Here is a 27,081-nt window from a genome sequence, read left to right on the forward strand (position 1 = left end):
TTTAAGCATCATTTTTGTTCTCAGTGACCCAGAATTAGTAAAGTTTGGCTACATTTATTTCAGAAGCATTTTGGCTGTAGAGCAGTGTTATAAAACATGATTAGCTCGGTCAAACCAAGGCAGTTTGTAGTCTGTAGCTTCACTGTATAGTGTACAATTTGGTCATGCTTTTTAACCCGTGAGGGCAATATTCAGCACCAGCAAATGCCTGTCTACATAACTTCCTCCTCCAAAGCTACACTCACATTCAATTGTGTACTTGGTTAGAAATGTTACTATATTAGAATAGTGTGCTCTAAACAGAATTTGAAAACACAATACAGTCTAAACCAAATCTGAAAGTGCTGGCTTACTGTTTTGCTTCTTTTTTTTCTTTTCTTTTTATTTTAACTAGAAAAATTAAAAGGTTTCTATTATCTGGATTATATGACAAATTTAATACTTTCAAGTCAGATTTTGAAAAGTACTCCGCATTGGCCTAACTCTACTGTTACTGAAATCAGTGGGATTTTGCCATTGACTGAAGTAGGAGCAGAGTTATGCCAACACTGAGCACTTTTCAAAATCCTACTCTAAAATTCTCATGAGACCATAAAATGAGGATATCACATGGATATTGTATGGCCTGTGTCCATTTATCTGAAGTGAATTACACCTTTTACCACATTACCAAGGCCTGTGTCAGAAATCAACTCGGGCACCATAAAATCTTCCCATAGTCTTCTGTTTTGCTAGGTTTCATACACATAGGAGGTACAAAGCTTTTGTATACAAAATGTATCTGATATAAACTTGAATCTTAACCATCAAAGGTCATAAAATAAAAGCTTATAAGTATGCAACCTGATATTTCTTTTTATTTATGTTATAAACATGTTCTTCCATAATATTGCTAAAAATAACAATTCAACTTTTGGACACTGTAAAAATAACACTAAAGTATGTTTTTCACTTTCAGCTTCTGCTAGGATAGAAGTTATCCACATAAAATGAATAGGGATATGGCTTGATTTCTTAATGGTGAATTGATAAGATATTAAATAACTTTAATTTTAAACTTCATGCAGGCACATATCTATTCTTTGGGTGCAACACTGAAAGCAACAATTGAGTATGTGACAGAGCCTGAGATGGAATCAGAGTTTGGGCAGGATCTACAGACTCTGCTGGAACAAATGCAAGAAGAGAATCCTGAAAATAGGCCAGATATTGAGGTAAATTATCCAGCTATGATTTTTTAAAATTTTTTTAGTAAGCTAACATTTTCCTTACATGTGTATAAGACAAAGGAGATTTTTTTTTTAATTTCATATATCCAGGTTGTATAATTGACCTGAAATGTCTTCTGAGTTAGAAAAATTCTTTCATTTCCTTCATCTCCAAAGTCTTGGCTATAAATGTAGAGAAGAGAGGAAAAATTACTTCATGGTAATTGTAGTTCCCAGAAGGTTGTACTTGTAAGATATGGATCCAAAGTCTCCCATATGCACTATCGCTTGAGACATATGATTAGTTTCTTGAGACATCTACTTTTGAAAATGTTAGAAATAAGTAAGAAAAGAGGGTATTGTACTACAAAGGAACCCATATTGTGGCTCTCAAATGTTACTTTGAGTGTGTACAACAGGGGGATGAGAGAATCAGGATTAGGGTCATTCTACTTCTGAGCATTCTTTACTGATAAGTACTAAATAAATAAACCTGTGTTTTATTACTGATGAATTTTTCTGTAATTGTACAGCTGTTTTTGGCAAACTGCCTCTGATTAGATGCCTTTTTAACATTCTAAATGTTTGTTTTACCATATTTGTTCTTATTGTATCTGTTTCTAATTGTTTACCAAAGCAATTCATAGATATGGCTCTCAACCTTTCCAGACAACTGTACCCTTTCAGGAGTCTGATTTGTCTTGGGTACCCCCAAGTTTCACCTCACTTAAAAACTACTTGCTTACAAAATCAGACATAAAAATACAAAAGTGTCACAGCACACTATTACTGAAAAATTACTTACTTTCTCATGTATACCATATAATTATAAAATAAATAAATTGGAATATAAATATTATACTTGCATTTCAGTGTATAGTATATAGAGCAGTATAAACAAGTCGTCGTCTGTATGTAATTTTAGTTTGTACTGACTTTTTTTTCCTAGTGCTTTTAATGTATGCTGTTGTAAAACTACACAAATATCTAGATGAGCTGATGTACCTCCTGGAAGACCTCTTTGTACCTCTAGGGGTAAATCTACCCCTGGTTGAGAACCACTGGTGTATAGGATTTTGCAAAGTGATGTATTCAAATAATCCGTATTTTAAGTATTGGTTCCCTTACTCTTTACTATTTGACTTTCATGCATAGTTTTGCTTTAATTTGTGTTACATTAATTTTCCATTATATAGTCCAAGAATACCAGGAGGTTTATAACTTGATTTTTCTTTGCCAGTGGGTCTCAACTTGTTCCGTATGATAAGGCTTTAGACCAACCTTTTCCGCCTGAGGTCAAAAGACTGCAATCAGTCCTTTGGACAGATTCTTTCTCTCATTCTGCTCCCTTTATTATGCCCACTTGCCATGAAGACAGTGGGAACCACCTGCAATTCCTTCTGGGGATCATCCAGTCATGGGGCAGTCCCTGTGGGCAAAAAGCTGGCATGGCCAGCTCCTACATCTCTTTCCCCATACCCCCAATGCAGGCAGGGAAGTGATTGGAGCATATATTGTGCTCACAGCTATCCCCAGATGACATATGGCCCCTAGGAAACTGTTGCCAACTGGTACAACTTAGACCATTCCCCAGACTGCTTAATGATGGACTGGTGCAGAAAATCAAAGAGCTGTAACTGATTGGTTGTTCTCAGCTTCTCCTCTTTCTGTCCTCTCCTCTGGGCTGTTCTGAGTGGCTGCCTGGGGTATGGAAGCCAGTCCTTTGCAGGTACTCCCCTAGGCTCAGGCTAGCCGGTTGAAGCCTTAGCTACCTGTCCTGTCCAGTCTGGCATATAAGCAAACAATGGGTCAACCAGAGCCACTTTCTTCCCTCCTGGTGTAACGTAGCAGGTGATCAGAAGGAGAGTCAAAGCAGCTGCTCAAAGCCCTCCTGGAACACATCATCACTGTTCCTGGGACTGATAGCAGTAGGATGCAGTTGGGAAGGTAGTGCTCCCCACCTCCTCTCCTTAGTGACAGCCAACTTGTAATTAAATAAAAACTTTCATATGAACACAGGCCACAATTTAGAGCCATTACAAAATAGTATACTTATTTTTATTTTGAACACGCAGAGTAAATTATTTATAGAAATTAAATTTTAAAATAGTTATCTTTACCAGTCATTCCTAATATTTCCTATGTCTAAAACTGTGATACATAACTTGAAACGTTACTTTAAGTATTCTATAGTAGCCCATGCTAGAAATAAATTATAGTTAACAATGTAATATACATACAATATATTGCAAAATGTTGGTCCTATATACTACTGTCTTGTTAAAAAATTCCAATGTGCTATATATGATAACATGATCATTTTTAAGCCAAAAACTTGGAGAATTTATTTACCTTAAATAACCAGTAAATGTTTTAACTTTAATTGTCTATAGAGTATCATATCATTATGTGAAGAAAAATTGAAGTTTGCTTCCTCGAGTAATATTTGTCGAAGTCTATCTGCTGTTGGAAGAAGGGTGCTTTCAATAGAATCATTTGGTACTTTTCAAGGTAAACTTAATGTATTTCAGATTAAAATAATATATTTCAGACAGTCTTAACATGAATAGTGAAATCAAAGAACATGATCTGGAAGTCTTACATTCTGTTGCTGTACTCATTTTCTGTTTAGAAAGAAAATATAACCTATTTAATAACATTTGGATCAAAATATATGTGGATTCTCTTTTATTAAGAAAAAGCCAAACATTCAGTGACAATAATAAACTTACACTGAACAATTTTCCATTATGATTTATGATCACTCTCTCTAAAATTTTGTCCTTTCTGATAAAAATGACATGTTCAGAGAATCTTGTTTCTATAATGTACTTTAAAATGTGCTATGGGGGCAAAAAAGCTGCAAAGCATAAAAGAAAAGTCTTAGGAAAGACGAAAGATTTAAACACGTTTTAATGTGAACATCTGTTTTTGCATCTAGACAGCTGTGATAACATGTGGAAGGGAAAAGTGTGCCAGACAAGTGTGGGATTTAAATTATACACAAATGAAAAAAACAACGTAGAAGGTGATTCCTCTACAATGGCAGACATGACAGCAAGCTATCACAGTGACTCTTCTATAGCCAATGTGGCCTTGAATGCAAGAGAATGCGGTTTAAAGGAAATGCAAATTGATCTAAATAATGACAGATCTCAACATTCACAACTTGCAACTGAAGTTAGAAAGAGCAAAGAAGAGGACAAGCATGTAATATATAATGAAAGATTTGCTAACATTGCTTTGGAGACAAAACCATTTACTAATGACAGAGAGAGAGATGTTTTTAAGAAAAGTTGTTTGAGAAAAATGAAAACTTTTCCAAAGCTACCACTTGAAGTTACAGACACAAGTAATGTTTTCACATCTCTAACAAACAGTGGACTACTGGCTCATAAAAAACAATCATTAACATATGAATCAGTACCTCTAGACAATAATCAGGTTGCTGCTTCAGAGGGAAAACGTAGTCCATTCAATGTTAATAATCCACCAAGAATAAAACCAAAGAATTACCAGGTCTCTGATCTTCATTTAGATGCATCTTGTGTGTGTACGCAGGTCTCTGGCATGTATCTAGAGGAATATATGCCATCCTTTAGTGGTAGAAAGAAAGCTTCTCTTTCATGTAATCATATAGAAGAATGTTCCCATGCTACCTCCGAAACTCGACATATCACTAATACATTAAAAAAACCAGATCAATCGGCTGCTGGAGCAGAAGTGGTAAACAACTATATGGCACTGGAGGACTGTATTGAAACTTCTCAAGGATCAAATGAAAATTGTTTATCACATTTTAATAAGATGGCTTCAGTGTTATCAACCAAAACCAATAGGACTGGATATGGGTCAAGCCTAATTAGTTCTCCAGAATTACTCACTGGTGTCATGAGTACAAACAATAATGAAAATCACTGTGGAAGCAGAGAATCAGAAGTCAAAAGTAATGAGCAGGTAGTAAAAACAAAATCTTCATTATATAGTTGCTGTAGTCATTTATGTGGAGAGGAAATGACTTGAATACCATGTGTTATCCATGTTTTTCCCCAAATTAACATAGCTATATAGAGTAGAACCTCACTAATCTGTACGCTTTACAATTCACATGAATTTGGTCTGTCCCCTTTTCTCACCAAAGATTTATAAGTAAGGCCTGAAGTAAAGTGTCCTGATTGCTAAGCCTTCATCATTTTAATATTTTTCCAGGCTGTACTTGTATATGCTAGTACATTACAAAGTGGCAGCATATAATTTAAATTAAACTCCATTTGTTGGGATAAAGCACAAAGTGTATTTGGATGGATTATCTTTGGGTGTTTGTTTTGGGGCAGGGGGGAGGAGGGTTGTTTTTAGGAGGTTCATATGTTTTGCTGACTCACAACATTCACTAAGTTGTAGTGGACCTTCCAGGCATTAATGAGAATTAGAGTACTTGGGTGAGCTTCTGGCTTTATTGAAATCTCTAACAAACATGTCATTGACTTCAGTAGGGCCAAGATTTCATTCCTTTTTGTCTTTTAAAGCCACATACATATTTAAGTTTATTTCAGAATTGTATAAAAATTCTCGTATTCATCTTCCATTCTAAAAGGTCCTTCTTTATATGTGCTATGTTACATTTCATAATATGCATGTATTATATGTGTATGTTGACCAAAAATGTTTTGCTTCTATAAACAGCCAAATAAAAGGGGGGGGGGAGAGGAAGAGTTGATTCCATCAATGTACTGTACTAGACAGTTGGGGCAACATTGCCTCCTCCCCCTCAAAGTTCTCAGGGTGGACAAGTTTGGTCTCTGACTAGATGGTTTTCTCTTGTGTCACACTAACAGTCATGAGCAATCCATGGAATAGGAGAATTTGTGAATACCTACTCTGGTTGTTTAAGCTTCTCAAGTTATGCTGTGACTTGTGCAGAGTGAGCATCATGAATGTTCAGTTCTCATGCTTGATTTGCATAATTTTGCTTAGGCTCATTTTTTGTTTGTTTGTTTGTTTTGTTTTAAATAAATAAAAAAAATTCTTCTCTAAAGGAAAGATTGATCAAACTGCCTTCCGTAACAGAGTGTCTGCTGCATATCAGGTCTCAACTCTGAGGTATCTACCCCCTCAGCCTGAATAGTAGCAAATAACTAACAGATAGCTAACTGAAGAGCTTGTGATGCAGGTAGGCTCCTGAGTTATCAAAAAGGAACTCTATGTTGGAGATTTTATACCCTCGCTCCCATCCCTACCCCCACATTGTTCCTGCCTATCAAGATCACAGTGCAAGCTCCATAGGGTTCAGTTTGCAGGGAATTCTTGACTATAAACACGGTGTCCCCTGTGTTCTATTCAAACCCCCTGGATTTTCATATTCTTGGTCTCTTGGATAAGATCTGTTTGTTGCAGGTAATTATTTCAATTTCTTCTGATCTGTTATCACCCATTTATTCTACACACTCTTTGGGGGATGGGGAAAGTCAGATAAAAAATCAATCTTGTATCTTTTTTTCCATGATGAAGTGATTATCAGTTCCTCTGAGTTTCCATGTGCCTACTTTATTTCATAGTCACATTTGTGTGTGTGTGAATGTATAGTCTACTCATTCTGGACACAAATTTAATAAGTGTTCATTACTTTTCACCTCCTCTCTTCTGGGTGATGAGTAGCATCCTTCCCCCCCTTGAATTCAGTAACAAAACTCTCATTAACTCTCATGGGGTAAGGATTTCACCCTGGATGTTGCTCCAGTTATTCTAATCCTCAAAGGGTAGTAAATATGCTCTGAGCAGAAATGACAGACACCAAGCTTGTGACAAAGAAGGCCACAGATCATAGAGAGGTACTGTAAGTAGAAGGAAGGGTTCTACTGACTCAGGTTCTCAACTTCCTGTCTTAGTGAACAGTCCCACATAAAACTTCAGGCTCCAACACACAAACACTTAATGCTCAAGAGACCCTGTTAAAATCCAGAAGCTCTCCTAGGTCTTTGTCTAACATAGGGTCTAGAAGAAAGTCTATTATTTAAGGAGAGGGCCATTTCAACCTACCAAATTATTTCTCAGCAAGTTCTAGGTTTTTTACAAACAAGATGTTGACAAAGGCGTTGCCATATGTTCTCTAAGGCATTGTGGCACTGCTCTGGTGACCCTTAAAGGGAACCATTGACAACAACCTCTGTCCAAACAGTTCGTTCAAGTTTAGAGTTAAGCTGCCTTCTTAAGCAGATGTTTTCCCACCTACAGACTAAACACAGAGTTGAGGGCTCTTTGTAAATCCTCCTTTTGAAGGAAATTCTTTTAAAGCTTCTAGCAACTGTCTTTTTGTTTCTAGCAGCAAATGATTTTTCTCCTCTGGTTTCTGGCACATAGTAGCCTTTGCCTACAGGCTCTCCTCCCCATTTAAAAAAAAAACTTTATTCTTACAGAGTAGCCCGAAGTTCTGTGACATCCTTTGTGCACAAGTGCCATACCTGATTTCCCCAGTGTCAGAATTCTTATGTCCTTTTTCCAGCAGGGCCAAAAGAAATTTCCAGATTTCTACATAACATTTTTGTCTTGGTATTGAACACAAAATATGAGTCAAAGTTTTTTCATTTACTGCAAGGAACAAAGAGAGGGGGTGACTCCAATTAGAATGTACTTTGCCAGCTTTTCCCCTGAATGGGTAATGCTTATGTGATCACATCTGCAAAGCTACTGTATACCAGGCATTATATAATAAATATGCATATGTCTTCAAATGCAATTTTCAACAGAACTGTTATAGCATCTCCAAGTATTCTATAATTAGAAAGAATGCTATATAAGTCCCATCTAGTTAGTGATTAATCTTGTCCACTCTGGAGAATAGACAGGGTTTTTTTCTTATCTGTCAATAGTATTTTTCCAGAGGACATCATCTGTCTGTCTAATACCCTAACCCTGCTTCCTATGTGCTTTACAGCCAATTGGCGGTACTAAAGATGCTCATTTGCTATTGTCCTGCTTCTCCAATGTATCTTGTCAGGGCACTTAGTGATAGCTTGCCATTCCATAAATAAACATTTATCACTTCAAGGTTGAGTGGGGACCCTTTATTTCTCTAACCAATTTCATTCCAATCAGGTGTGTCTCATATCTGTGTTTTTAAATATTTTTTATACAAATATTATGGCTTTCACACCAGAGAGCCACTAACAGGAACCTGGAGGTAAACTATTTTGGTGCTCAAACATCTGTATTCTGTTGGTCACTCATATCTAATCAAGTGTGACAGAAGTGAAAACCCACCTAGGTAGAGAATGACATTGACCATTGGTGAAATATCATTTACAGGTAAGAAAAATTGTGTATTCCCAGAATGGTGTTCCCTAGGAGAGGGCTAATGTGTTATTTATTGCCTCATTATCTGTTTACAAGATGACAGCATATGTTCGCATAATATACTACTATTCTTGGCATAAAAGGCAGGCATAGTTCAGATATTTATTATGCCCAGATGTTTGGGTGTATAAAACTAGTATCAACAGCGAATTATAAGAATATCACCAAACATTTTTACTTTAGTCTTTTACTAGGGTGACCAGACAGCAAGTGTGAAAAATCAGGACAGGGGGTGGGGGGTAATAGGAGCCTATAGAAGAAAAAGACCCAAAAATCGGGACGATCCCTATAATATCGGGACATCTGGTCACCCTAGTCTTTTACCAACATCATTCTCCTTAGTAGCCAGAAGGGACATACAATACATACTAAAGAATTTTCACATTGAAGTGAAAAGTCACTAATGCCTACAATCTATATTAATCTATAATATACAGTAAAAGCTGTTTTATCCGGCACTTCACCAACTGGAAAGCTCTATATACTGGCATTTCTGATCTTCATAGAAATGCTGGTTTATAGTCTGGTTGGCACAGGGCCAACAGGGGGTTGGGGCGTGGGAGCGGGTGTGGACTGCGGGCTCTGGGAGGGAGTTTGTGTGCAGGAGGGGGTGCCGGATCTGGCACCCCACTCACCTCGGGCAGCTCCCTGCAAGTAGTGACCTGTCCCGGCTGCTCCTAGGCACAGGCGTGGCAGGCGGCTCTGCGCACTCTTCCCCCGCCCCGCCCTGAGTGCTGGCTGCACAGGTCCCATTGGCTGGGAACTGAGGCCAATGGGAGTTGTGGGGGCTGCGCCTGTGGGCGTAGGCAGTGTGCAGAGCTGCCTGCCATGCCTCCGCCTGGGAGCAGCCGGGACAGGTCGCTGCTTGTGGGGCACCGCCAGAAGTGAGCACCCCCTGGATCTGGCACCCTGCACCTCCTCCCGCACCCCAACCCATTGCCCCAAGCCCCCTCCCACATCCAAACTCTCTCCCAGAGCCTGTGTTCCGCACCCCCTCCCATGCCCCAGCCCTGCACTCCCCCTCCCACACCCAAACTCCCTCATTCTTAGTTAACCAGCATTTTTTACTTAGCGGCACCCTCCCTTCCCCCAATATGCCGGATAAAACAACCCAAACAAAAGCTACTCTGATTAAGAAATTTTTTTCTTAAAAATTGGGCTTGTAAACCATTTCTAATTTGAAAAGGATACATTTCCAAAAAATGATACAATTTGAGAATTTCAGAAATAAATAGAGAAAATGAGGATTTTGCACAGACTTATGCATATAAGTGTATTGCTAATGGTGCAGTACTAAAGAAGTAGGGATGTTGGATAAAGTTGATATCAACAGCCTAGAGGATTCAATGGTCCTGCATGCTTTGAATACAGCCTTCTGAAACTTGCATAGCTGGAAGTCTGTAGTGCTATTTCTGAAAAGCTTAAATAGGCTTTTAAACTTGTTTTAAAATGTCCCACTGAATTCAGTGGAACATAATCATGAGTATAAAGTTAAATGTATGCTTAAATTCTTTGGGGAATTGGGGCCATAAGTAAAAAAGTTGCCCATAGCCATAACTAAGGAAAGCAACACTGCTTACCAAGTAAACTTCATTTAATTGGATTTGGTGCAATTATTTTGCTCAAACAAGAGTATTGAGTATTTTCTGATAATATGCATAGTGCTCATACTTAATAATTTGCACAAGGAGTAGGGAGAATAAAGCCCTGATAGTGGACTCTGGAGGGGCCTTCCTTTTCTTTCCTGTTTCCCCTCTCTCCATAATGACAACATTTAGGCATTGCATACCATCTGGAATAACAGTAATCTATGTCTAGCAGTATCTGAATAACAGCCACCCAGAAGAATTAATAGCAATATAGGTAGAAACCAAGGTAACCTCATTATGGAACTACAGGATCCTCTATAGCCAGTGAAACTAATACTTCTAAATAACTACAGTACTTATTTCATCCCTCTTTCCAAAACTGAGATCTAGGACACTTGCCAGGGAAGTGTCACTCAAAAGAATACCAATTAAATAAAATTAAGTAACCTGTAACTTGCCTGCATCTTTTCTTTTCTTTCCCCATCCCTCCCACTTCTATTTTTTTCTTATTCTCCCCCTGTGCTTATCTGATTCACTCAGTCACAGATAATGGTGGTATTTCTCTTGTCTAGTATTTACCTTGTTACATCCTTTTCTTTGCTGCCTTTCTCTGAAACAGCATTTCCATTCCTATGATTCTTGTCACCTCTTCATCCATTCTGTTGTCCACCATTGCTTGCACACTCTATCCTGTGGTAAGCCTTTCCCCTTTGCTACCCTTTTTAAATTCTCTCAACTTTCCTGCTCCAGTCAATGTTCCTTTCTTTCCTTCCTCTCTCTCCTTCTCCCTGCATGTAATGAGAAAGTACAGGATGTCTCTTTCTGCTCCCCTACTAACTTGTGTGTTTCATATTTACTCCCCACATCACTGGAGCCTTAAGGGTGGATGCTATTGCTGAAGATGAACATGGGGGACTGGGCCATCTTCTTCCTCCTTCCTTTGCCAGCTATTCATTAGCTCCTCGCTGTGGTCAGAAGCACCTGATATATGGAGCAGAGGAAGCAGTCGGGTGAACAAAAGGAGGGGAGGTAGCATCAGCTTTCTGTGCAGCATCTTTGAGTTTCTCTAGGGGCAGCAGGCTGCAAGTATCAGTGAGGAGGTTTCCTCTCTGCCCTAGCAGCTTTTCTGATGTAGAACAGAGTAGCATGGTCTCAGAGGGAAATGTGGGGAAGTTGTCATCACAGTATTTGTCGACTTGAAAGACTCTCTGAGACCAAGCAGCACTCCCAGACTGTCTGAGAGTTTCTCCAACTCTGGCAGTTTTATCCCATGGCTGAATTTGAAATGTTAACACCTATTTTCGTTTTAAAGCCTCTCTCCAGGAGGAGGTCATAGGCACAGCTCAGAGACTTGTCAGAAGTATCATTGTATGAGGAGGGGAACAAAAATGGTAGCCATAAGGGACATCAAAAATCCTTCATACCAAATGTTGACCACTTTTCAAGTGAGGGTCCTGTGTCTCAGTTAGTGTCTTGTTTTTGCTGTCTGGCGAACTTTGAGAAGTTGGCTCCTTTTAAAATTATTTTTAAAGAGTCTTGTTTTCATGCAGCTGACTCCTCTTAACTATTTAAATAGCTTTCATCAGCTATTTTTTTTTTTAAACAAGATCAAGAAACAGAATTGTGGATGAGCTCTTGAGCTCTGTGTCAGGCTCAAGAATACTGGTGATGGCAAAATTTGAAAATCAAACTTAATCTGATCCGGTTGGATCACATTTACCTGTAGTGAAGTTAGCTATGCTTTTTTTTATGCAACATGCTACACGTGGTGTTTGGTAGAGAGAATCTAACACATGAAAACATATGTTAAGAGCAGACTACAAAAAATAGCACTTTAAAAAGTTATTGTTGACTGTACATCTTAACAGTTAATACAAAGTTTATACAGTTCACTTTTTAAAGGGATGTTTAAAAGGTATTAGGCCAAAGTATTTACCTACCTTGATGGCTGCCTCATGGTGAAAGTCAGTGTACCTGCAGGATTCCAGGTATGAATATAATATGGCTTCTTCTCCCAAGGCTACTGATCCTTGGTCTGATGAGAATGTTTGTTTTTATCATCCGTGACTTGCATCAAACTGTTGTATATGTGACTGAAGGTAGTAAACCTCTGTTATAGTTATGAAACTCCAAAGCAAATATTCATAAATTATAGCCTAGGAAGTACCAGTCCCTATGAAGAACAGTAAATATTCTCTTGCATTTGTACAATAACACTTCTTTATACTAGGGTGATGGTCAAGTGTAAACATCTAGCTTGATAAACAAGCTACAACTTTTAGTGATACAACATGCCACTGGTGTAAATTAAATTGTCAACAATTATTAAAAACAAAATAATGTTTTTACTTCAAAATAATTCTGACATTTCTGTTGTCAATGTTGTGTAACTTGTTTCACAGAAGTACAAGAAACTTTGATGAAATCTTTAAGGTAAGACCTATAATGCTGCTGTCAAGATAGATCAGGATTTCTGCTCTTTGTAGGCTAGGCAGTAGAGCCCTTCATGGAACTATTCTTTAATCCCGCTCCTACTATTATGCCAGCGGTCCTGTGGGACCCACAGGATCCCAGTCCTGCTGCAGGGCTCTACACTAGTCTCATGCAGGGCTCTGCTAGGCAGTGTCCCTTTAATTACTTCTGTCATGCTGCAAAGAATCTTTGTATTGTGATAAGCAAAAAGATTTCAAACAGATCAGCTCTCCAGAGATACTTTTTTCCCTTTTCTGTGAAAGCTAATTTGAATTACAATTTTTTCTGTGTATTTCAGAAGTTTAGAATTAATTCATCTTGTTGTTGTGCAAAGATTTTTCTATAGGAAGTTACCAGTGACATTTATTAACACTAACTGGAATAAAATGCCTAAGCCCAATGCCTTTAAAATGTGTGCATTTAGTTTAAGGTACTTTTTATCAAAACATCAGTAGATATTTTATTTTTAGAAATGTATTTTCTCATAACTTTTTTTCTTTGATTTTATTTTCAGTGGGTCTCTCTGAAACTTCTTTTGTCTCGGTATGGTAAGCCATTGAAAGACTATGAACTCTGGGCATTATGTCATGAATGCTTATTTACTCTACAGACTTGCATAGATTATCCAGGTAGTGCCTTCATGACTTCTAAATACTCTTAATGTATATTCACTTGCATAGATTATTGTTGAATATATATCAGGATTTTTCACTGCATATACCTATTTAAATGTTTCTTCTGCAACTCAAATGAAACCTGAAATTTTAAAATACTGTGATTAACTTCAGTTATAGAGGCTGTGATTTTAAAATTTTAGTACACTTGGAGTTAAGTTTCATGCATTTCATGGGAAGACTATATCTCTTTTTTACTGAACTTTTGGTATGTCTGAGGAAATGTATAAAGTAAAGAGATTAATTTCCCTGGGTGAGATCTGTGCTGTACCTTTAACAAGCCCATGGGGACCTCTGTAAGTTCCAGCAGCCTCCTGGGATTTCATAGTGTTCAGGATCTCCACAGAACTGTGTGCTCAGGCCGTTCCCCCAACCATGAGGCCGTCCCCCCAACCATGTCCCCGTACCCGAGGATCTGACAGAGTGGGGAATCTTTCCACAGCTGGAACTTGAACATTCAAGGTCCCTTTTTACTGCTTGCCCTTTAGCATAAAGAGGCTGAGGTGGGGGGTGAAGATTTCATGTGTGTCCTGAATTTTAGTAGGAATCTTGAACATGTTTGGTCCAGCTTACACTAATGATAAACCTGAAGAAGCTCTAATATAAAGAGAGGGTGTTTTTGTTTTTGTTTTGGGGGGGTTTTTTTTGCTTTCTGTTTGTTTAAAAATTCTGCCTAAGGATATTGGTTAAATCAGTAGCGAATGAATATAAACAAATCACTAGTAAAATACAATAATGCATAGCATTTTTTAGGAATGCGTTGATTCAGTCATTTTTATCTTTTTATAATATAAAAATATTACAAAGAAAATTAGCTATAAAAGTAGATTTTTGTGCACTTTAAGCTATGCTGCTCTTGGTGATTTCAGCACCATGGTGCGTGCCCCTAATGTTTGGAAAGCCTCCAAATTACTGCATATAGTGAGCCGGATTCTAATTTAATATGCCTAACAAACCTCTGCTACTGTGCATATACATGTATCCAGAGCAGCTGAGTTTCAACATACTGAGATCTGAACTTTGTCTAGCATTTGAAAATTAAAAACTGTTTAAATAAATATTAAGGTTGTGACACAAACCAGTAAATGGGAGAGTATCCTTTCTAGCATCTTCATTTTGGGTCTTCTGCCTTTCAACAAACTTTTGAGCTGAATATTGTTCAATTTAGAACCGTTCTGATAAAGCTGTGTGTTTGTGTATATATAGATAGATAGATACACATTATAGACCAGCTTTAGGCTTCATTTGCTACTTAATGAAAAACTCTTTATCTTATTGATTTTTTTGAATACCCTCTTCCCAGCACAATCTTAAGAATTATTCATTTTACCCATTCTTGAGTCTTTTTTAAATATGTGTATTTTTTAATCTCCTTTGTCTTAGTTATGGCAGTGAAAGACTGATAAAGTGAGGAATGATGACTGTTTAAATGGCAATAGGAATCTGTCTGGCTTGATTAACTGTTCATTTCCAGACTTTTTAAAAAATAGGTTTCTGTAATTAAATTCATTTTAACCAAAGCTTGCTTTTTTTTTCCTTTTCAAATTTGGAAATGTTTTTTAAATACAGGATCACATTTCAAATTAAGCTTATCAGATATATGCCAGACATTACATGAAATCATTATGTGAAAAACTATATAGTAAATAGTACTTGCACAGTATACTCCATTTTGGTATTAGTATGTCGAATGAGTAAGTTAGATGTATTAGATTTCTTTACATATTATATGCCCCCTCCTCAGGTTATCTATTTTGATGTTAACCTGACTGACTGCCAGAAGTTCAAAAGAGACTGTTGAGGGAGAAACAGCAGGAAGTGAAACAATGATGCAGATAAGAGCTCTTTGATGAAACAATGGATGGGCTTTTAATGGGGATGAAACTACCTGACTTGCTCCATCCAGGCTAGAATGGTTTACTTTTCCCAAGGGTGAAGCCTGGGATAAAAGATGGTGTATCTAAGGCCATGTCTACACTACCACTTATGTCACTCAGGGGTGTGGAAAAAACATTCCCTTGAGAGACCTAAGTATCGCATCAGTGGCAGTGTGCACAGCGCTATGTCGGCGGGAGAGAGCTCCCACTGACCTAGCTACCACCACTTCTTGGAGGTAGTTTAATTATGTCAATGGGAGAGCTCTCTCCCGTCAGCATAGAGCGACTACACGAGAGATCTTACAGCGGTGCAGCTGCATCAGTTCAGCTGTGCTGCTCTAAGGTCTCTCGTGTAGACATAGCCTAAATCTCAAAGATCCTAGAAAAGGGAGGTGTTTTGGATAGCTAGAGGAGACACCCAAGGTGTCAGTGAAAGCTGACAGATTGACAGACACGCATGTGCTGTGAGCAAGCCAGGTTGTTTTCTCCCTGCCAGGAATGGAGTTAGCTGGGCTGAGGGGAACTTACAATGGTTAATACCCATGTGTGTTGGCCTCTTGTTGCTTTTATTCTTTTCTCTATATGTTTTGTACCTTTGGTGAGAGAATAAATAAAGCTTTGTATTGAAGACGCTGTTTGTGTCACTGCACACACGTCACAGGCTTCTGAAGGGAAACTCTTACAGTTGCCAAAACAGAGTTGGGGCTGTGTCAACACCGTGGAGAACCAGCGGGGTTGCAGCCAGAGAGCCAGTCTGAGAGGTTACCGGTCTGTGTGGTTCTATCCAAAGTGAGGTGCAGGAAGCCAGACTTGTCATCTACGGTGTGCACTCGAGAGGCACAGTTTGCCCTGTAGCCATGACAGTTAGGTAGAAGAATAAACTTTTGTTGGCATGTGCAAGCCCACCTAAATTTGCAGCTTAGTTGCTTAACTGACTTAGTCCTGAAGTGCAGTGGAAGAAAGCTGTGTTGCTGGTTGAAAATAAACGCTATGTCATGGGTGTTCACAATTATTAAAATATATACCTTAGAACTTGCCATGTAAATAGCCTAAGGCCATGATCCCACAAGGTACTTCACATTTGTAGGCCCCCATTGACTGCAGTGGAGACTTGCATGGAAGTGGGGTTGCCCACACAGCAGCTTGCAGGATTGGGTCCCGAGTTAATAAAGAGATGTACCTCTGGACCACTGTGATAAAATAAATAGCATATGTATAAAGTACTGTATGTGATTGTGACACCAAAGTATTAAAATCTGTGTTGTAATTCAGACAAGGAAAGAGTGAATTTGCACATGCAGCTGGAAAAGGACACTACGAACCTGAAAATAACATTTCCATATGAAAATGTTGAACCAGTAACCCATAAGGCTACTATAACTGAAATAAATTACAACAAAAAGTTAGTACGTTTTTTCCCCTTGTAGCTTCATTTGTTTACTTTGACAGCACATTCAGCATAATCGACTTCACTGGTTTGTTGGTCAGTTTCACTTCTTGTCTCTTGCATGAGAGTGATGACATCACTTACATACTGCTCTAGGGCAGCTTGTATGGCTCTTCCTGTAGTCCTGCAAGAAGGTGTTTAGCACCAGAGCAGAAGTCAATCTGAAACAAAAGAGACTGCAAGCAGGTATGTTCATAGAGAGCGAGAGCAATAGTGAACTGAGTTTTTGATAGGGACCTTCTTGAGTTTATCCAAAAGACTGTTCTAAACATACGTGATTCTGCTATCTTACTAATACAGTACAAGTTGTGTTTTCTGGCACTTTCTAAACAGGAAAACTCTAGAAACTGGCATTTCAGGATACTAGATCTGGGTGGTGCTCACCTCGGCAGCTCCCCACAAGCAGCGACATGTCCCTGCCACTCCTAGGCGGAGGCATGGGCAGGCGGCTCTGCGTACTGCCTCTGCCTCAGGTACCACCCCCGCAGCTCCCATAGGCCGTGGTCCCTGGTCAATGGGAGCTGCACAGCCAGTGGGCGGGGCAGGGCAGTGCGCAAAGCCGCCTGGCTGTGCCTCTGCCTAGAAGCAGCAGGGACATGTTGCTGCTTGCAGGGAGCTGCCCGAGGTCAATGCTGCCTGGATCTGGCACCCCAAAACCCCTCCCGCACCCCATCCTCCTGCCCCGAGCCCCTTCCCGCATCCAAACTCCCTCCCTGAGCCCCCTTAGTTATCTGGAATTTTGCCTAGCTGGCAACCCCGATTCGTCCAACATGCTGGATAGCATGTCTTTTACTGTACTTAAAAAAAAAAAAAAAAAAAAAAAACTTAATGACACACTGTATACAGGATACTCCTGTTATAAAATTGATTTTTAATTATTTTTTTAAAAATCAGTATCCCTTTTAATTTTAATGCTTCCTGCCTTTCCCAATGCTATCCTATGTGTAGGCTGCCCTTCTTGAGCATATTTATAAGGACATATTTTCCTCCTCCTGAATCGTTCTCAAACCCACTTTCTAAATAATTAGCTAACTAAGAATTTTTGTGGTAGCTCAAGTGCATTTAAAACATCCTCTAAATTTATGTATTTTGAACCTGAACCTACACTGGATTCTGGTACTACCGTCTTTCCCCGAAAGTAAGACATCCCCCGAAAATAAGACCTACTTCCAGTTTTGCCTCTCGCTGTAATATAAGACATTCCCCGAAAATAAGACCTCCCCGATAATAAGGCCACCCCGGAATATAAGGCCCCGAAGCTCCAGGAAAAATAAGACCTCCCCTGAAAATAAGACCTAGCGCATCTTTGGGAGCAAAAATTAATATAAGACACTGTCTTATTTTCGGGGAAACAGGGTATGGATCCTTGCATGCACATTGAGTCCTTTATTGGGACTTCGATTATTTCCTTTCCTCTTATCCTTTATATGTTGCTTCTGGGCTTTGGCCCAGATCTTATGATTGGATACATGCAGGAAAATCCTTCCATTCTTGCAGAGCCCTCCTGACTTCAGTGAGGCTCCAGGGTTGCCCTGCATGGATCAAATTGGAGGTTCAGGGCCTTAAAATCTAAACTCGTTGGGGGCAAGGACAACATCTAACACAATGGGGTCCTAGTCCTGTTGGTGCTTCTGGGCACTGCCTCAGTTGATATAATAAGTAATGGCCCTCCACTCCAGGAAAGCATCCCTCTTCAGGACAGTACCAAAGGATGTGATTTATATCCTATTGAAGACAATGGGACTTAAGCATGTTCTTACAGTTAAGCACAGTTTAAGTGCTCTCCTGAATTGAGGCCACTAACTTTTAATTTCCTCGCTGTTCTGTCTTAACCAGCTATGCATGGATTTGTTAACTAAAGAAGGACTTTGTCTCAGAACATATTCAAACTTCTCTCTTTTTTTTTTAGAATTTATATCATGTAAATTATTACCCTAATACTTTTTTCATAGGAAAAGGGTTTATTTGATGCTTGCCCACTGAGACAGAACCACATTAATCAGATGGCTTATCATATCAAAGCACATTAAGTCAGTCTGTGCTTTTAAGATATCTAATGGAGAGACAGTCCTACTCATCTGTTTTGCATGGTTGAGTTTTTATAAAATGATCTTACATTCTTAATGTTAAATAGAGGAAAATTAGTTTCTTGAGATTTCACCTCAGTTAAAATATTTATACAACTCAAGTATTTTCTTAAACAGAGTAGGGCTGAGGGTCTGAGCCAGCAAATGCTTATGCAAGTGAGGATCTTCTTCAATGAGCCTACTTAGGTAAGTAAAGCTACTTGTGCGCAAGTGTTTACAGGATTGGGCTCTAAATCTTAAAATTCCCAGAGGAGTCCTGCATCTGGCTTGCTGCCAAACATGCCTTCAATTCCTTTCCAGATAATGGCCCTTCTAGCTCTGTGTTCAATCTCTTGACGATATTGCCTCTGCAATTATTGTCAGCTGTCCCAGTTAATTTCACTTTAGTGGGACCTTAGTTGAGCCTTTGTTACATTTAATCTCCATGGTGTATTGTCACTTCAAGGTTTGGGAGAAAAAAATTCTCTTAGGTTAGTAATTTCATACCTTCATGTTTACCTTGTGAGGAGACACGGGCAGATCCAGCAGAGCTGCTGCTTTTGTTCTCGTCTGACATCACTCTTCTGCACTACATGAAAAGAGAAGTTACATACAGTATTGTGATGTTATTACGAAGTCCTTTCTATTCCTAAAGGCCCAACTTTGTCTTGCTTTCTTGTTTTTATTCTGCAGTAATAGGGTGTCTTTACCTGCAGGTCTGGGTAATTTTATCTTCTTACTTTTTATTAGCCGGTTTGTGTCTCAACTTTAGTTTTTATTTAACTATATTACACACAAACTTAATCGGTTACATCATTCATGAGAGTGTTAATATTAAATATTTTTCAAACAAATTCAGTCATAATTATTCATGTTAGAATTCATTCTTCAAAGGATGCACTTTGGTATAGCTATGATTCTCTTGTGACCTATTTTGCAGTGTTTTTATGTTTGGACTGTGTGCTGATTGACTGCCATGGAAATGTTCTCTTTGCTGCTCCAAAAGATGAAGGTAAAATAGTAATAAAAGCTATTTTTCCTCCTTGTTGTGGAAGAGAGGAAAGCAAATATGTTACTTCTTTGGTTTTGGTTTCTCTTCTCTTTTTTTAGGATGTTATGATACATTTTATCTGGCTCCTGAAATTGAAGAAGTGGATTTTGTTACTGAGAAGGTAATGTCATATGATTTGAGGCATGTCTGTGAGTCTTTTACATGTGAGTAGTTATTCATTTTATTTGGGGGGGGGAGAGTGCTGCATACTTCTGCTGTTCAGTGAGGCTTGAGGCTGAAGGCTAAATATTTTCAAGATTCAATGAGTACATCTATCATCCATCAAATGTTTGATGTTGCTCTCATGAATAAAATGGTTGCTTCTTATGAAGCACTTCTCATTTTTCCCAAGTATTGAAGTGTGAACCCAAAAATCTATTTTCAAAAGCACTTTCATAAAGTTTGATTGCTTTTAATCCGCTTACAATGGAAATGGCACTGGAGGCTACAGCATTCTAAATTATTCATTTGATGCAGAAACAAGCACTTCAAAGCTTGGGCTTCAGCCTAGAGTCTCTATGCGAATAATCTACCGGCAGAACTGTGCTGGTATAATTATACTGCTATCGTTATACTGGTAGAACTCTGCATATGGACATTTACTCCAGAATAAGTGTCCAGGTGGGGAGTTATATCAGTACAATGACAGTAGTATAATTATACCAGTATAGTTCTGCTGATAGGACTTCTTTACATGGAGAAATTTAAGGAACTCTCAACCCAAAGATGATGATAGTAATGAAGAGCACTATGAGTGCTACTTATTATCTTCATAATAGTTGGAAACAAGTAAGTACTGTCTTTTCTGAGAGATTGGTCATCATCTTGTGTCCTTCCACCACAATCATAAATTCATCCAACGTTGGGCACAAGATATGGCTTGGTCTGTAGCCCTGGCGAGATCTTTGATGGTACGCAGTTCCTCTAGGAGCCAGCAGACGAATAGAAGTTCCATGGTTTATTTTTCTCTTCAGTCACATGTTTTCTGGGTTATTGGAATAGCCTCACTTCCCCATATTGACTTTTGACCCACCAATTCTTGTTCGGAGGTTGTGATAAACAAAGTGTGGGATAGCTCCCTTTGATGGACAGCCAGCCAGCCAGTTAGCTGTAAAATCCCTCTTGGTAGCTGTTCTTTACTTGCTTTACCTGTAAAAGGTTAAAAAGTCCCCCAAGTAAAGGGGAAAAAAAGTGGGCACTTGACCAAAAGAGCCAATGGGAAGATAGAACTTTTTAAAATGGGGAAGGAAACTTTCCCTTTGTCTGTTGTTCTCTGGGCTGGAGGGACAGAGCAGCCGTGCTATAAGCAGCTTTAAGCCAGGTATGATCATAAATCATCAGATCATGCCTAGAGCTACTTATCTGAACTCCAAATGTGAAAGTAGAGCAGAATGTTTAGTTAGACGCAATCAGGTTTTATTTTTTAAGGCTTGTGGATCTCCTCTGTGCTAACCCCTGATGCTTTTTGTTTGCTTGTAACCTTTAAGCTGAACCCCCCAAGAAAGCTGTTTTGGGTGCTAAAATTTTGTAATTGTTTCTTTTAAGATCTAGCAAAAAGCCTGAGTTCCAAATGTATATCTTCCCTTTTTGTTTTTAATAAAATTTACTGTTTTTAAGAACAGGATTGGATTTTTGGTGTCCTAAAAGGTTTGTGCATGTTGTTTGATTAGCTGACAGCCACAGCTAATTTCCTTTTTCTTTCTCATCTCTTCCACTGGGGGGGAAGAAGGGGGCGGTGAAAGGGCTTGAAGGTACCCCACAGGGAGAAATTCCCAAGTGCTCCTTCCTGGGTTCAAAGTGGGTTTTTTGCATTTGGATGGTGGCAGTGTTTACCAAGCCAAGGTCGGAGAAAAGCTGTAACCTTGGGAGTTTAATACAAGTCTGGAGTGGCACGTATTAATTTTTAGAATCCTTGCAGGCCTCTACCCTTAAATTCTGCTCTCGGAGTGACAGAGTGGGGATTCAGCCTTGACAGAGGCGATTTAAACATCTCCAAGTCGACCAATCCTTTTCCGTGCCCGTGGGAAGGCGTTTAGCAAGATTGATGTGCATTTTGATATCCTTCATGAGTATTTTGAGCCCTGTACAGTACACTACCTTTCCAGTCATGTAGCTGTCAGTGATTTTGTTTTATAAGCAGTTCTGTTGCAGCTAGAAAGTTTTTTCCGTGATTTCAAGTGGATAACTGCTGCAGAGTGGCCCTACAGCAGAAGTCCAGTATCTTCAGCCTGTGTCAATTGTACCATTTTGATTGTTACCACTCTCCTAATATCTGATGGAGTGATTCTGGCAAGCACATAAAGGCTGTTCGTGTTTGTTGGTTTTAGACTTCTGTGATGTAGTGGCAGCTTGTGACGCTCTATACCTCAGGGGAACACCCTACATCCCCATGTTCATACTTGTAAAATGATTGTGTGGTATCCACTGCAAAGTTTGTCATGTCGGGTGTCTTTGGAAGGCTCTTAGTGTTGGGTTGGTTCCCCATTTTTAACTTCTAAGCTTTCTGTGTAAGTTGTTCTAGATCAGTGGTTCCTAAACGGGGGTTCATGAACCCCTGGGGGTTCGTGAAATGTTACAGGGGGTTCTCGGGGGGAAAAAATCCCTAATGGCAGACCGAGCTGTCCCTAGGGACTTCAGGCAGCATGGGGCCAGCAGCCCCTGGACTTCCAAGAGCTAAGCAGATCAAAGCAAGCGCATCTATCACACTGAGGAGATTCAAACTTCAAGACTCCTTATAAGAAATGGAAAAGGAGGTGGATATTTTTTGCTGTTTTTAAAATTAAATAGGCAGCTAGTATTGTTTTTAAAATTATTATAAGGAACAATTTAAGCTTTGTTGTAACGTGCATTGTTTGCCAGGACTGCTCAAGACCTGAATGGTTGTGTAGGAGGAACTCTTTGAGTTGGCTTCTTAAATACTTTCATGCTGTTTCACATCTGATACTCCTTGATGAAACATAGGAGCCTTGTCTTATAACAGGCTTATTCAAAGTAATACAAGCTCCGAAAGTGAGATCTTGGAAGAGTGTTGCTGTTTTCATAATGTAATAAAAATAGTGTAGTGATAAATAATATTAATAAATACTGTCTAATGAGCATGTCATAAAAACAATTTTTATATTTCCAAGATTACTGCTTTTATAACTTATACTCAGGTAAAGGAGAAAATCCCTGGAAATATTCATTTTTAGGAGGGGGTTCGTGAGACTTGACATTTTAGTGATAAGGGTTCACAGGTTGTTAAAGTTTGGGAACCATTGTTCTAGGTGCTAACTTTGCATTTTGTCTTTTCCTCCATGTGTGCCTTAAAAGAGAGAGTGTGGTCTAGCATTATTCCAAGATAGACAAGATTCTAGCAATGGGCAAGGGATACCCAATTCCAGATGATGATAACTTCTCCATTGGCCTCACGATTGCAAAGATGGAAAACACACTTGCTTTTTGGCTGGGTTAGCTGCAATTGGTTCTTGTTGTGATAAACTGAGAGCCTGGACAGCACCAATATTAACATAGCTTCAACCTGGGCCAGATCCTTGGCCTGGGCAGCAACGCATATGTCCTTCGCATAGATAAAACTTCTTGTGCTGAGATGGATTGGTAGATCGTTCATCTAGATGTTGAAAAGTATTGGCGAGAGTACGCTCCCTTGTGGTATGGCATTTTTTTGTTGCCACCATTGGCTCCACTTCCCAAATAGTTTGACATACAATCTGTACTAAAAACAACATTTTTATCAGTCATCATGAGGTGATGGTCTTTCATCATGTTGTATATTTTAGTGAGGAGCCTACAGTGATTCACTGTGTCATATGCTGCTGATAGGTTGACAACAGTGGTGTTGGAACTATTTTTATAGTAGGGGTGCTCAAAGCCATTGAACAAAACTGTAAACCTGTATATCACTGAAACCACTTCAAGTCAGGGGGTGTTACCACACTCCCAGCACCCCTAGTTCCAACACGGCCCTGTTACCATACCATTTTCAAAGCCATCTTTAATATATTGAGTGATGTTCAGCACTTGATTGGTGCATGACTTGCCTGGGTGGAATTCAGCTTGCTCTGGGATTAGATGCTTTTCAACAAGTCATGATAGATGGTTTACAATTAGATGCTTGTATGGTTTGTAGAAATGACATAGTAGTGATACAGGCCTGAAGTTCTTCAGCTCATTGCATACTTTCAGGACTGCCACAATACGTGCTTGTCACCAGATCTTGGGTACTTAATATGAGGCTGAGCATGTGCTAAACAACTTGATTAACTAGTTCTTTGCTGCTGGTCTGAAGTGTTTGATTTGTTCTGTACAAATGTCACCTAGATTGGTGGCTTTGCCATTCTTGAGGGTGTTAATTCTGGAGATTAATTCAGTCATGTGCCCTAAAATTATAATTGTATTATCACCTTGTCTTCTTGCCACTCAAACCACATCTTGGGTTGTTTGGTGACCTGTAATTCTCTAGGAGTTGGTGTGTGACCTGGTCTGCAATAACATTGTAGTGCTGCTCTGCTTCCTTTGATCATTAGTTATTCATACTTTCTTGCTGCTTTGGGTCATGTTCACACACTCTATGCCATGACTTCTGCTTTTCATCCTTTAGTACAGAGTTCTTTGCTAGCTGTGATGGTATCCTCAGCAAATGGGTCTGCTTCAAATTTCTGTTTGTATTTTGCATACCGATCCAATAACTCAGATGTCAATCCTGGCACATAATTTGTAATGCAGTCTTGTGGACTATGTTTCCTTGAGACAGTATGCACCACACTGACAAACTGATCATAATTTTCTGGTATTGGGTCTGTCTTTCTTACAGTGGCATTGAGGTCGTTGGTGAAGCCCTTCCATTCAGCTTTCTTAAAGTTAAAGCTGTGCTGGAATGGTACTGAGTTAGGTGTTATGGCTGCATTGATCTGGATGGCGATAGGCTGGTGATGCGAATGTGGAACCAGACCCATATTAAGTTTGTTACACAAACAGGCTATGTTGTTGCGTGACAAATACCAGATTAGGGAGGTAGCCCCGTTTCCATTAGCTGCTGTTGAAAGAACCGGAAGGCGTGGGGTCATGAATTAAATTCAAGTTGAGCGCATCTGCCCACAGTTCAACTAATTCACCATTTTTATCAGTTACACTATAGCCCTATTTGATTCTGTGACTGTTAATCACTGATGATCACCCATGTTTTGTCATGTTTGAGGTTACGTGGGCTAGCAACCATGAATTGTTTGCGTGGCAGTTTGTAACCAGACATGATGGAAATGCCACCACTGTCTACAGTCAGGACTTCAATGTCATTGGTGAGACAGGTAAATAAGTAGCACTGTGGTATTCTTCTGTGAGGTAGGTAAGTAAGTAAATGGGGGTAGATGTAAGAAACAGACTACACATAAGAAGTCAGTGGCAAGAAACTCAAGTGTTCATAGGCCACTCCCAGTCCCATGCACTTATCAGTTTATGACCTATTGTTTTAAAGTGCAGGTCTACTCTGAAAAGTGATTGTAAAAATAGCACAGTGGATTTGTTTTATTGTTTTCAATAATATCTGTAATCCATGGGCTCAGATAACAAGTAAGATGTGCGTTTCTAACTGTAATACTGCACACTCTTACCTGGCTCTGAGAATCAAAATTACTTCCTTCCATATTATGCATCAACAGTAATAAAAGGTGATGCAGTTCAAATTATGCTTTCATTGACACCTGTGCAAACCCATTGCCTTCAATTCTGATGTGCAAGGTGGCATAGAATCTGCAATTCATACTGTTTTGTCTCTACCATTCTAAGAGAAGTATATATAATTTTATCATTAGTCAGCATATATGACTAATACCCAACAAATCTCTTCTGTGTGTATAAAAAAAAATGCTATGTTTACACTGGCACTTTTCGGAATAGACCCACACTCTGAGGATGAAAAATTGATGCCTCGCAATCTAAAGGAAAAACTGGTTTTCAATTCAACTTCAAGCCAATTTTGACTTGCTGTGGATTTGGCTGTGAGTAGAAAATGGCAGTTTTAGCATAAACTGGAAATTTTAAACATCCCAAGACCTACAATCTTCTTATTGATTTTTAGATTGTTTGAAATTAACTATGTAATATGTATAAAAGTTTTAAAAATTGGAGAGAGATCAGCATGTCTAACAAACTCCAGATTGTGGTGTTATTTTCTCAGTATTCACACAGCTATTTCACTGATAGAAATTTAGGGCTCATTATTGTTTCCCACCTTGTTTGTTGATCACAGAATACCTCTCTATAGGGACATGGAAAATGCAACCCCTGCAATCTCAAATGCAGAGGGGCTTTGTTTGAACTGGTGGAGGAAAAAAGGATAGTGACTCCTTTATAGGTCCTCCCTTTCCTCAGGAGCTGGAGGCAGAGGGTACAGCCAGTGGTGAGGGAGGCATCACCTGAGCATGAGGGAAAACCAGAGGGTCCTGTGCATGTGTGGGAGGGAATATAAACTCTGTCCCTCTAGCCTGAGCCCTCTTTTATGAGTGATATGGAGGATGTCTATCAGTTTTGGTATGTGCATGTAATATAACAGATGCTTATCACCTTGATATCAGTGTATTTGTGTTCCTAGCCTTATTGTAAGGATAGCTTCTTGACATGTTCCCTTGAGGATACTGATTTTCTCCATTTCAGTACATTTCCTTATTTCAGCAGCTAGCTTAAAAAAAAAATATCTAAAAGGACAATGCTTTCTTCATCCATGAATACTTGGCATAACTCTGTGTTTTTGTAAATAATCTATACTACTTTTGTAACTTGCTTCTTTTTTTAGACCATTTCCAGTATTTCCAAGAACTTCTGCTCTAGAGAGAAGGCTTGTTGTTTTCCTTTAGATCCGGTATCCCTGAATCTTAAGGATGTTGATTTTTCTCTGTGCTTATAGTTAAGTCATCCTGGAAGCAGATAAACTCTCTATTAGAACAGTTCAGGACAAAATGGAAACATTTTCCCACTTCCCTGAGATGCCAGGAAATGTTGACTCTAACTACAAAACTTAGGTCTTGCCCAGGTAGAACTTACCTAGCTTCTACATGTTGTGTATTTAACAGTTGTGACCAGGGCCGGTGCTACCATTTAGGCAAACTAGGCAGTTGCCTAGGGCGCCAAGATTTGGGGGCGCCAAAAAGCGGTGCCCCCAATTTTTTTTTACATCGTTCCTACGCCCCCTCCCTGAGCGCGCGGTCACCGCTCCACTTCTCCCGCCTCCCAGGCTTGCAGCGCCAATCAGCTGTTTGGCGCCGCAAGCCTGGGAGGGGAGGAGAATTAGAGTGGGGGCGGCATACTCGGGGAGGAGGCGGAGCAGAGGTGAGCTGAGATGGGGAGCTGCCG

At 39.3% G+C, this 27,081-nt stretch overlaps 1 protein-coding gene across 1 annotated transcript in view; it reads left to right on the forward strand.

Moving 5' to 3' along the window:
• KNDC1 (kinase non-catalytic C-lobe domain containing 1) overlaps positions 1-27,081 on the forward strand; it is a 121,793-nt gene that overhangs the window by 31,775 nt on the left and 62,937 nt on the right. The window contains exons 4-9 of the mRNA XM_024217239.2: positions 1,068-1,214; positions 3,602-3,719; positions 4,150-5,165; positions 13,134-13,248; positions 19,624-19,695; positions 19,794-19,855. Coding sequence (XP_024073007.1) covers positions 1,068-1,214; positions 3,602-3,719; positions 4,150-5,165; positions 13,134-13,248; positions 19,624-19,695; positions 19,794-19,855 — 1,530 coding nt within the window. The remainder of the gene's footprint in view (positions 1-1,067; positions 1,215-3,601; positions 3,720-4,149; positions 5,166-13,133; positions 13,249-19,623; positions 19,696-19,793; positions 19,856-27,081) is intronic.

Source organism: Terrapene carolina, unplaced genomic scaffold (genome assembly GCF_002925995.2).
Source record: "Terrapene carolina triunguis isolate 2854851 unplaced genomic scaffold, T_m_triunguis-2.0 Scaffold95, whole genome shotgun sequence".
Taxonomy (NCBI): domain Eukaryota; kingdom Metazoa; phylum Chordata; order Testudines; family Emydidae; genus Terrapene; species Terrapene triunguis.